Source organism: Crinia signifera, chromosome 1 (assembly GCF_055691185.1).
Source record: "Crinia signifera chromosome 1, ASM5569118v1, whole genome shotgun sequence".
Classification (NCBI taxonomy): Eukaryota; Metazoa; Chordata; class Amphibia; order Anura; family Myobatrachidae; genus Crinia; species Crinia signifera.
The window spans coordinates 385,722,043-385,734,470 of record NC_139217.1 but is presented as its reverse complement, the minus strand read 5'-3'; the positions used below and the strand labels follow the sequence as shown (position 1 = coordinate 385,734,470).

Here is a 12,428-nt window from a genome sequence, read left to right as displayed (position 1 = left end):
CACAATTTTTTAATTTGGGCTCTTTGTTCCACCACAATGGAATTTAAATTAAACAATGACGAGTCATTTAGGAAACAGTCCCCTATTCTCAAGGGCTCAAATGTAATTGAATGAATTGACATAATCATAAATAAAATGTTATTTTTAAATACTTTTTGGAGAATACTTTGCAGGAAACGAGAGCCTTGTCTTCAACAAGTGAAATGCATGCTTGATTAGTGATTGACTTGGCTATTGCAGAATATTTCACACCTTTGTCTTAAAAACAGTTGATTTTGCAGTATGCTCTGGTTAATTATCTATCGGAGCTGTGAAGCCTTGCCCATCAACTTTTCTGAATTTTGCTGAATGTGAGCATGCCCTATACACTTCAGAAATCATCCGTCAGCGTCTATCTTTTGTCACATCATCAAAAAACGCTAGTGACCCAGTGCTATTGGATGGCATGCATGCATATGTCATCACACTGACTTCACCGGTTTTACAGATGATGTGGAATGCTTCAGATCATGAGCCATATCAAGCATTCTCCATACTTTTTTATTCCCATCATTCTAGTACAGGTTGACCTTAGTTTCCCATGGTCAAATACTGTGCTGGCTGCTTTTAGATTATTTTTTTAGGCAACATTTTATCTGGTCTTTTCTTGAGGCATATGGATGGTTTGTACCATGTAGTCATACCTCTGTATTTGCTTTCCTGAAGTGTGATAATGATGCCTATATCCTGTAGAATGTTCTTCACTTGGTTGGTTGTTGAGATGGGGGTTCTTCTTTACCATAGAGATGATCATTGATCATACAATACAAAAACCACACTTGGCAAAACACCAGAACTTGTACCTGCTTAAATGATAAAGAAATAACAAAGTAATAGCCCACACTGGTCCAGCTTTGGAGTCAATTGTCAAACGGCCTACGAATTTTGCAGCATTGCGTGTGGACCAGAATAAGGTCCTAAGCTTCAGTTAGCTTAAGCCAAGAGCTATTACGCCTAAAACTGATTTTCTTATTTTATTAATTTATACATACACAATTTTTGGCAACAAGTTAATGTGCATTTAATACTGATGACTCCGTTATCATGACCTTTTTTTTTTTTACTGTTCTGTGGTTCACATGGCTTGATGCCTAACTATTTTTATGAAGTGTTCCTGAAGAGTCCTTTTATGTTTTTGTACAAGTAAAACTGGTCAATAGAAGGGACAGAATCACCTAGACTGCTGAAGACATAACAAGTAATACATCCAAGTTGCCAAAATGAACATACAGGGAGAACTTGAGAGAAACCAAATTAGATTTAACATGTGCCTGTTAAAAATACTTTCTTAGCTTTGATTATGTATTATCGTTAGTGTTTGTGTTTTTCGAATATTACAGAAGTTACCTTGATCAAAAGATTTATGTCCTGGACTGTTAAAATGTTACTCAGGGAGTCAAGAGCTTCTGTTGGTGGCACCTGAAACACATAATGAGGGTAATAATGTAAGTCCATTAAAAATGGGCTACTGATTTATGTTAGTTTTTTTATGTTGGGATTGTGCCACTTAGTTATGATGTCACAGATATGCGCCATGTTTCCAGTCCCAGGAGAAGAAGTTGCTGCCCCCAAATTTAAAGTTAAAGCAGGGGTAGCAAGCTGCATCTCTCATTATAGATGGAACCACCTGAGGCACCACCAAACATAGGGTTTTATTCAGACCTGATTGCTGCTCTTCTAAATTGAAGATCCCTGCAATCAGGTATAGGCTGCCCAGTCAGAGTAAAATCCCACCACCTGAAGTCTGCAAATTGCTTAGCATGGCTTGCAAATATTACCTGGATTGGCAATTAGCAGCAAATCCATTCGCAAGCCACTCACCATCTAATTATTTTTTACAGTGTGTGCAGTCTGCACGTAGCCCAGGACTTACTCAGCGGCTGCGATAGTAACAGTCTGATCTGGTCCAGAGCTTACGTAACATGACGTCTCCTCAAATGCCAGGGCACACCTGCGTTTTCCCTGATATTCCCAGAAAACATCCAGTCACCACCTGCAAACGCCGGCTTCTTATCAACCGCTTTGCATACAACCAGCAATTTAAAAAGTAGCATGATTTTATCGCAAGATGGCCTCACGCATGTGCACTATGATCTGGACACATGGGCAGTCTATCGACAATCACTCGGCCTGCAAATTCACATTCATGCAATCAGGTCTGAATAACCCCCATAGCCTTAGTCCTCTCAATGGCTAAATTGCTCATTTGGTATATACTTACATTACAGTATATAAATAATGTTGGAAACATCCAGGTACGATTTATCGTTACATTCACCCTAGGACAACTGGCTATACGAACACACACACACACTCATGTATACACACACATGCATATACATACACACATTGTAGAACATAAAAACTAAGTTTGTACAAAGTATATAACTGGTACATGTGTATTTTCTACAACAGAGAGAGAGACTGTGCTTCATTTGTTTGGACAAGAGTGGCTCCATATGTAACAATTGATAATTACACACAATGCATCCCTCTATCAGGTGGCAGAGGAGTTAATCACATGAAGGAGGGGAAGTAATGGTGACACATCCCCTTAATATGCTTGTAGTAATCACAAAAGAAATGCTTTACTTTCTCCCTCTCTGGAAATGTGTAACACTTTTCCCACACATTATATAAATCTTGTAGAGCTTTGTTTATACACAAACATAATGGCCCTTATTCTGGTTCACAAGCAACACTGCAAACTGCATCACTGCCTCATTTCCATGGGAATGCCCAGCATTTTCATGAGAACACTCATGAAATGCTGGGCGAGTCTATCTGCCGCCGACCCTGCCCGCACTGTTGGATGCAACCGGGACGGCGAACTTGTGGTTCGCCGTGCACATTCGCACCCAGCACATGCGCATTAGGCAAACATCACTCCCAGGGAGCGTGTAAACCGAAATCAGGCCCTACTGTATATGTAGCATTACCTTCTTTTAGCATTTTACAGAAAAGGCATGTTTTAATTTAAAGAAATACTAGAACCACTAAACTCATAATTGAATATCAACTGACAATTCACTTATACTTCAAAAAAGTAAAGTTGTATTTCTCTTCTCCATTTGACAACTAGGCCCTCCTACGTCATACTGTATTTGGGAAAGGTTGGGGATGCAGTCCGTCTCAGTTACTGTGACTTTACTGGCTTATGAGTTTGATTAAGCCGATCAACACAGTGTATATACAGTATGTAATGCAAATCTATTAGACTGTAATTCATATTGTGTCTGATCCATAGGCAGAACAACCATTGGTGCAGCAAGTGCATTGCATGACATTTTGGTTTGCGGTAGAGGAGGGGGCCCATTTTTGCACCTGGGCCCACCACCCACAAGTTCCACCATTGGTCTGATCTCCTTGCTTAAATGTCTGTGATGTTCTGTAGAGCAAAGAAAGAAACCATGGTGGGAATTGCCAGACTCCCTTAGCTGGCGATTGTTGGCGGAGAGGTGCTACATCTGATGGGGATGCACGAGTGTCTCACTTTTACGCGCGTCCCATCAACACAGTGGCTAGGAGCACTTTCCCTGCCCCTATCCGCTTCAGGGAGACGGGCAGGGACCGGGGGGAGCTGGCGGCAGCTGGCGGGGAAGGGGGGAGCTGCTGCGCGTGAGCGTCTCGTGTGCCCCTTATTGCCAGGAGCAGCTCCTGCTCCATCTGTATTTAATTAAATTTTTATTACATTTATTTTCATTAAAAACTTAGTTTATTTGATATATATTATTAAATTAGGGTGCAGACATCTGCCACATTGCTGGTGCTCAGGATGTTGTGGTTACTGCATTGTGAGGGCACTGTTACACCTTCCCTAAAGCAAGACTTTGTATTATTATTATTATTATTATGAAACAAGAAATACCGTTTTAAGCAGTTTTCTAGGCAATTTGCAGTGCAGTGATACTGCTGCACTATGGGCCTTATTCTAGTTCACTCTTTCTGACAAAATCCTTCTTAGATGGACAAAATCATGTGCACTGCAGGGGGGCAGATGTTACTTGTGCAGAGAGAATTCGATTTGGGTGAGTTATATTTTTTTCTGTTCAGGGTAAATACTGACTGCTTTATTTTTACACTGCAATATAGATCTCACTTTGATGTAAAACCCCACCCAAATCTAACTGTATCTGCACATGTTACATCTGCCCCACCTGCAGTCCACATGGTTTTGTCCATCTAAGAAGGAATTTGTCAGAAAGAGTGAACTAGAATAAGGCCCTATATGTAACAGTTGTGTTATAATACTAAAACTCACATAGTGAATGCGTGTACTCTATGACATTGATACCAAGTTGCCTATTACATGATTTCAAGACCATTATTGATGTCCAAAGAAAGCAGGATAGATTAAAGGCATCAAAGTATTCTGTCCATTGTACCCCTATGTCTTTCTGTTACTGGTACTCAGTGTGGGATGGGCTCAAACCTATGGGGGTGAGGAACCTATTAAACAGATTGAATCATCTTTATATGGGCTATTGTTCATATTTATTAAAAGAATATAGAGTTTGTAAAGATTGGTTACGTGATTAGAAAATAAAATTCACACATGTGTTAGATCCCTTTCCTTATTATATATTTGGATAATTCAATGTTCCATAAATATTGCAAATCTTATGCTGTTGAGTAAATAATTCCATCTTAACTAATTTAGAATAGCACTTTTATTTCACCTTCCCAATTATTATATATACACCTACATAATAAGTACCTAATCCCTTTTAAGGATATGTCCTGATTTTATTTATTCATTGCTATGGGTTTAGCCATTGCTTACTATAACAGCGTTTTACACCTTAGATCCTTATTGATAACAACTGTATGGCTGACTTCTGTATCCGCCTTGGGTAGATAATAATAAACAACACAACAAAAAAATTTTTGCACAATCACTAAGACATAATAACTAAGCCACACTGACAAAATGTAATCACCCTACCAGCAAGAGCTAATCTAAATACACTATTTAAAATGTCCTCAATTGGAATTTGGTCCCCTATAACAAATTTCCCCCTTCACTATAACACTGCATATTCACAATTCACTTTATCTGTACCAAAAATTGCAAACGGTACTATCAGTCACCTACACACTTACTCTCAACCCAGTCAAATAAATGAGTGGAATAATGCTACACAAGCCCAATAAGTCAAAGTATTCAAGGAGGGTGCTTTCCGAGTTTGATACTTTCTTTATTGCAGTCCATCCACAAGAATTCTTGTCACAGTACGATTCTAACCTTAGGGGGTATTCAATCCGTGAGCCCCTGGCCCGTACTCGGCCCGCTCGCCTGTTATTCATCAGGCCGGAAGTAATGTCCAATTACGAAAAGGGGGCGTGTCTGCGGAAACCGCCAAGGATCATCGAGATACGGCTTTATCTAGATAATCCCCAGCCGCTGTCGTCATTTTCCCCAGTCGTTAATAGTGGCGGGGGGTTGAATACCGCCCTTAATGTCTGTATAGCCCTTATTCTGATCGGTGTGGCCGGATCCGATTATGCGGCCAGGACCGTGCATGCGAAACCCCGCCTTCCATACGGATCGCCAACTCCGTCCGTACGCGGTAAGAAGCTGGCCGAACGGACCGCACGTGTATTTTTCACGGAATACGCCTCCTCCATCTCAGGGAACCTCCCCCATCATTCGATGGTCGCAGACCATCGAATGCAGGACTGAGTGGTCCACCAGCTCCCGCAACCTCTGACCACACGGACATTTTTCCGTGCAAAAGCAGGGATCTGGGCGGGCAGCTGACATCCGGCGATGTCATATGTCCGCCCCCTACACGTGCGTCACGGCCGCATTACCATACGTACGCCCAGCGTTTGCATGGGAACGCCCATGAAACGCGGGGCGTATGCATATGGTAATGAGCCCAAATAGCCCTTCACGCCCCTCTCCACCCCCTGTTCGGAGTGTTCACATATCATGCGGGATTTGGCCGTACGCCCCGCTCGCACATGCGCAGAGACGCCTCTGCACATGCGCAGACACAAAACATCGGCGGGCCGAACGCACGCGGATATATCCGCACCGACCAGAATAAGGGCCAATGGGCTGTGTCATTTGAACTGATATTTTTCTGAATTACCAATATATATGTACCTGTTGTTGATTTTCTTTTATGCCTCTCCCCCTCCTCCCTTCCTACCTTTCCCTCTTCCTTCTTCTTTCCCCATATGTGTTTTTGTTTCTGGAGGTTTTTTTTCCCTCATGTTACCTAATAATATGTAATACAGTAAAAAAATATCTCTGCAGTACTTTCCACATGTATGTATTTTTGTTACTCCATTTCTGTAAACACAATTGGTGAAATTGGTGAAAAGATTGAAGAGCTCAAAGGGTGAAATGTAATAGGATGAGCGATTCTGAAAGTGAGAGATTTGGTAAGAAATTTCCTATTTATTTAAAGCAGCAATCATTTACACTGCAAACCCAGTTTGAATTTGAAGCGTAAATGATTGCCGCTTTAGAAAAAACTGGAGATTTCTTACCAAATCTCTCACTTTCTGAATCGCTCATCCTATTACATTTCACCCTTTGAGCTCTTCAATCTTTGTATGAGTAGCTTACAGTAGCAGAACTGCGAGGTTTTCTATTCTCCTTACTTACATGTTACCCATATAATTTGCACTATTCTAACATTATGCCACTAAATATTTCTATAATTCTAATGAACCAAAACATACATTTCAGGCATTGCATATCTCAATGGAATGTGCAGCGAAAAAAGAAAATGCATAATCGCAGAAGATAACGGGCTAAACCTTGCATTTACTATTGCTCATGAGATGGGTCACAAGTAAGTTTATCTGAGAAGTACAGTATTTCTAATTGACCAGAATAAGAAATGCACTGTTGGATTTGTAGATGGTCACACTTGATTTTTACATATGACCATAGTATTGACCATTGCTTTCAAAGTGGCTGATTTGTACAATGCAGGACAGCCCATAATAACCCGTGAAACTGACATGGGCATATGTAATAGGGTTCAAGTTTGCCAGATGTGCAGGAGTCCAGCTGATCTCAAATAGTTTCTTAAATGTTCAAGATCGGCCAGGATCTCGCATCCCTAGCAATCTTGGATTCTATTACATATGCACCCTGTTCTTAGAAAACTAAAAGCATATGCTTCCAGCTTATAGCCGATAATACACACCTATATGGAAATACAGGTGTGATACTGAAAGTAATGACAAATGCTAATGTCTACTATATGAGAGGACATGTCAATTTGGCATCTAATTGAAAGAAATTAGAGCAATCCAAGCACAGTAGATAAGACTGCATCGAAAAACTCTTTCACATTATTGCTTACCAAACAGCCAGTGGCATAGCAATGGTGACGCAGACCCCGCAGTGGCTTGGAGGAGCAAGTGCCGGTGGGGCATGCTGAAAATACACCAGCTGATTCTTCAGAAGCAGGGAGAAACAGTATGTTGGCCGGTAGTATCCCCCTCCTCCCACGGATGGCTATAGGGGCAAGCCAGTGGCCAGTGGCATCACTGTGTGTGAACCTCGGGCAGCTGGGTCAGAGACTGAGTGTGGTGAGAGAGAGATGGCAACAGCTGCTGTGTCTTAGCAAGGGGGGAGAGACTAGGTACACCACTGCATACAGCAGGGGTGGCCAAACCAGTCCTCAAGATCTACCAACAGTTCATGTTTTCCAGACCACCTGTTGATCTGTAGAAAGTGTCGTTAGGAATGAATGCACAAGGTGTGTGAAAATGTGACAGTTAGTAACTACCACACGTGTGCACCAAATAGGGGGTCTGGAAAACATGACATGTTGGTTGATCTCGTGGACCATTTTGGTATGATCTGCCATGATCACAGAAATTTGCGAGATACAGTGTACACGCTACAAAATAATAATCCTTTAGTTGTACAACTTGTGTACTTATTGCAGCTATGACCAACACACTTACTTGTTGGTGCCTTGCTGAAAAACCACCAGTGTTTTACTCTTTGTAGAGTAAATTTATTAAGATGGGAGATGTATTGAAGATGAGATGTTGCCGATAGCAACTGAATAAATTCTATTATCTTCTAGAAGGTGCAAAATAAATAAGCAGTCCAATCTGATTGGTTGCTATGGGCAACATGCCATCATCAATAGAACTCCCATCTTAGTAAATTTACCCCTGTGCGTCCGACCCCAAGCTAAGTTGATAGAACAGAATCCAATATTCATAACGTAATCATAACAGATCAATGCACAGTTCCTTAACCTGGAACAAATCCCTGAAACAAACAACAATAAGCTGAGCGACTACAATCACAGTGGGTTTAGGCCCAATCAACAATCATATTTTATTCAAACAAAGCTAATCTTTAGTAGGGGCAATGTAATCATACATAGCAGAATGATAGATACATTGGCACTAACACCCAACCTACTATCACACCACAAGTGGTGCTTAAACTCTGTGGAAGTTCTTCATTTGTTGTAAATGCTTTCCTGACATGGATCCTGACATGGATGTTGACTCTGTCACAACAAACAATAGTTTCGTTTTCAGACAAGAATAAACAAGTCCGGTGCATACAAATCGTGTTTGTTACTGAGTATTTAGGATTTATGAACAGTATGGGAAATCACTTTATTGTTCCTAAACAAAGTGCTACCAATTTGAAAAAAGCTTCACCTTTATTTTCAAATCCTGCTCTTATAGGACAAGACCGCCACCACCCAGTAGTCTTATGTGTTTGGTCCTGCAGTTTCAGATGTTTTTAGAACTAGTGGAACACCTGATATCTTCTTCCATTGGCAGTGTGCTAGAGTTCTAGTTGTTTACACTTTAGTTGATGAGGGATGATTCCTCTTCTTAGCAGTGCTTCTAGCCAAGCATTCTTCTTTCTTTCAAGGACAAGGTTCACTTGTGGTCAGCTGAGGACATCCCTTATGCCTATATTGAAAGTATGGAAAACATGGTCCCATCTCTGATCCAATAAATTATCACACAAAGACACTTGTAATAAGAACTGTAGCCAAATATTCAATTACTTTGCTGGTACTCCTGCAAGTGTCCTGTAGTCTTGACACTGGGACTCTGTATTATCAATCTGCACCTGTACAGCTGTCACCCCATCACACATTGGTCCATTTGCTAGCTTGTTCTAAGTCTCCTTGTGTCACATTTTCCAGAGCTCCCAGTAGTATGTTCCAGCTCCAAGCTTTGGGGTTCAGTTGCTGGAGTTGAGTTCATGATGACCAGTTGCAGGGTTTCCCAGGAGGATTCCAGCTCCATAATCCAGTTCAGTCTCGGGTTTAAGAGCCTTTCATTATTTTCAGTGCTACTTTGGTCCTTGGATGAGAGGAAGTTATATAAAAGCTCAAAAATGCAGCTTCATACCAGCCTAAACTAGACCCAAGAGCCCAGATATGGGAGGTTATTCAGACCTGATCGCTGGGCTGCTAATTTGTAGAATCAGGCAATCACCACCAAGCCAGAGGGAAATCCTGCCCTGTGTCAGCCTGCAAACTGATGTGCAAGCAGCAAATCCATATGCAAGTCGAATTATTTTTCCAGTGTGTGCAGTCTGTGCGTAGCCCAGGATCTAATTGGGCAGTCTGATAAAAACAGGCTGATCGGGGCAGGAGCTGACGTCACACGCCTTCCCTTCAATTGCTTGAGCACGCCTGCGTTTCCCCTTTTACTCTTAGAAAATGGGCGGTTACCATCAACAAATGCCAACATGCAAACAATAAATAAAGTCGCTGGATTTCATTGCAGGATGGCCTCATGCAGGCATACTACAATCTGTATGCATATGCAATCATTCCATTATCACCGGCCTTGCAAACTTGCAGCTGTGTGATCAGGTCTGAATAACCCCCATGGATCCACAACAAGCAAAGACCATTTCAACTATATGTCAACCAGTAATTAATAAAAAGTATTGTTGGTGACCTTTGTTTCTTTTTGGCTGCCGGTTGACCTCCCTACAGTCAGGATTGTGATGGCCAGTAGACCGACGTCGGAATCCTTAGTGTTAAGGCCCATACACACTGGGCGACTTTGAGCTGAAAATCGCTAAAAACAGCAGGTTTGAGCGGGTTTCAGCTCAAAGCCGCCCAGTGTGTATGGCCCGGCGATGAGCGGTGAGCACTGCTGCGTGCTCTAGCAACATCGGCGGGGAAAGCCGTTCATCTGTTGGTTATACCAGCAGATGAACGGCTTCCAGGATGGCTTTGCATAGCGCTGTGCTATGCAATGCCAACTTCGCCCCCCTCCTTCGGCGCTGGGCAGGGGGAAAGCCGTTCAGTGTGTATGCACTGAGCGGCTTTCCCCGCAGCGATTAACACAATCATTACTGTCCATACATGCTGGGCATAGTCGCCCAGTGTGTCTGGACCTTTAAAAGCCAGTCGGGATCCCAGAGTATAGGGGCTATTCTCCCTCGTGGGTGTACACAACTCCCATGCAGGGAGAATAGATGTGCTCTGTGTGGTTTTTTTTTTACTAGATCGCATTATATTTAGTTCAAAATGCATGCGATACACTACAACTATAGATTGTAATTTTGCAGCAGGGCCCTCCAACCTCTATGACTGTCTGTTTTACCCAGTTTGTTCTTTCAGTGTTGTCAACATTTGTAAAGCGCAACGGAAGCTGCTGCACTATATAAGAAACTGTAAATAAATAAATAACAGAATGCGTTTTGAACTAGAAGGGATTTGATCTAGTACAAAAAGTATTGGCTGCACATACTTTTGCACTTTGCAATGTGATGTACGTGGGATCATGCATTGCATCGCAAGGCAAAATTGCACCGAGTGTGGGCACTTTTAGAATTAAACATACACAAACAAACTAAAAGCTACTAGTACTGTACTCAACCAGACCTCCTAGTACCGGGACTTACTTACTTTCTTTCTTTCCTTCCTTACTGACCCACCAGGCACATTCTCACTACACTCTTCCTCAGCCGATGCAATGTAGGACAGTTGTAGAGCCCTTAACCAGACCTCCTGGTATCGGGACTTTCTTTCTTTCCTTCCTTCTGGACCTACCCGACACATTCTCTCTACACTCTTCCTCAGCCGATGTAAAAAAAAGCATTTCACTACATATTGTACTATGTATGATCTTTGTATGTGACAAATAAAAATTTTATTTGAATTTCATTTGAATTTGAATACTGTTGAGTATCATCAGAAAAAGCAATGCTTATATTTATCAGTCACTTGTGCCACAATCATTCTGATCATTTTAAAGGTATCTTGTGTTAGAATAACATTCAGTAAATACAGCAGACCGTTTGTATGAACAAGCCCTCTAGGTGGCCTCACAATATGACTTACGCTGAAAGAAGAAATGACCCTAGCAAATGTAAGAAAACACTTATAGTTAGCATTTTATGGAATATAACTATTAATTTAGTGTTAGCAGCAATTCTGCTTTCAGGTGAATATTAGTATACGTTGGCTATATAGACTGCCTAACACAGCTTTACACTGGCATTTATTTTGCGCACCAAAGCCAAAATAATGTTTTGCTTATACTTGATACACGTTTACGTGTTTAGTTGTTATAAAAAGATAAATAACTCAGTGTAAAGTTCAGTATCACAAAGCAGAAGACTGAAAGCCCTTTTGGCATCGCTCTACTAGATGAAATGTGAAGAGTTCATCTTTAAAAATCCATTACAATTGGCACCAGCTTTCTGCAAGATGATCACAAAGGTTTCTGGCAGGGACTTTCTTACAAATGTTTTATAAGATAAAAATATTTTTAGTTGACTTGACAACCATGGGCTTAACTTGCGATGAATTTATTTGTCCAACGCTCTCTGTAGCAAAATAAATAAAGTAATTCAATTGTGTATTTATTTGTACACATAGTTGGGGTTCATGCATCTTTCACATATAAATGCAGTATACTGTAATTACATTTTTACATAACATCATGACATTTTAAAGCCTCAAAAGGCAAATTGTTTTACATGTGTACTACCCAACCGGAGAGAATAGCCAGAGCAGTGTAATGACATCCATGTGGGGAACCAATATTTACCATTTTGTTTTTTACTCAGTAGACACACTGGATATGATCATTCATATGATATTTTTAATATTGTAGTATCTTCAGGGTCTTTGACCTCTCTTTACATATAAAACTGGATTATCTTTAATGATCCTCCTCTGCTTGGTCTCTCTGAAGATTTTATAATATATCTTTTTTCCTTGATTGTATCTCAAACATCTGGCATTTGACCTTTTTTTTTATATTTTTTAAAATAGATTAATACACTTAATATAAACAATTTATACTAGAAAAAGCATATGACATGTGCTGGGTCATCACAGTCCACCTCCAACCATCTTCTACTGCACCCCTCTGTCTACTGTTCTGTCTCTCCCTCTGCGGCTCTG

At 41.1% G+C, this 12,428-nt stretch overlaps 1 protein-coding gene across 2 annotated transcripts in view; it reads left to right on the top strand.

The window, feature by feature from the left end:
• ADAMTS19 (ADAM metallopeptidase with thrombospondin type 1 motif 19) overlaps window positions 1–12,428 on the top strand; it is a 166,813-nt gene that overhangs the window by 70,048 nt on the left and 84,337 nt on the right. For both annotated transcript variants that reach the window (XR_014446790.1, XM_083151549.1), the window contains exon 8: window positions 6,743–6,848. Coding sequence is in view for 1 of the 2 variants with exons in the window: in XM_083151549.1 (XP_083007675.1) it covers window positions 6,743–6,848 (106 nt within the window). In the remaining variant the exon portion in view is untranslated. The remainder of the gene's footprint in view (window positions 1–6,742; window positions 6,849–12,428) is intronic.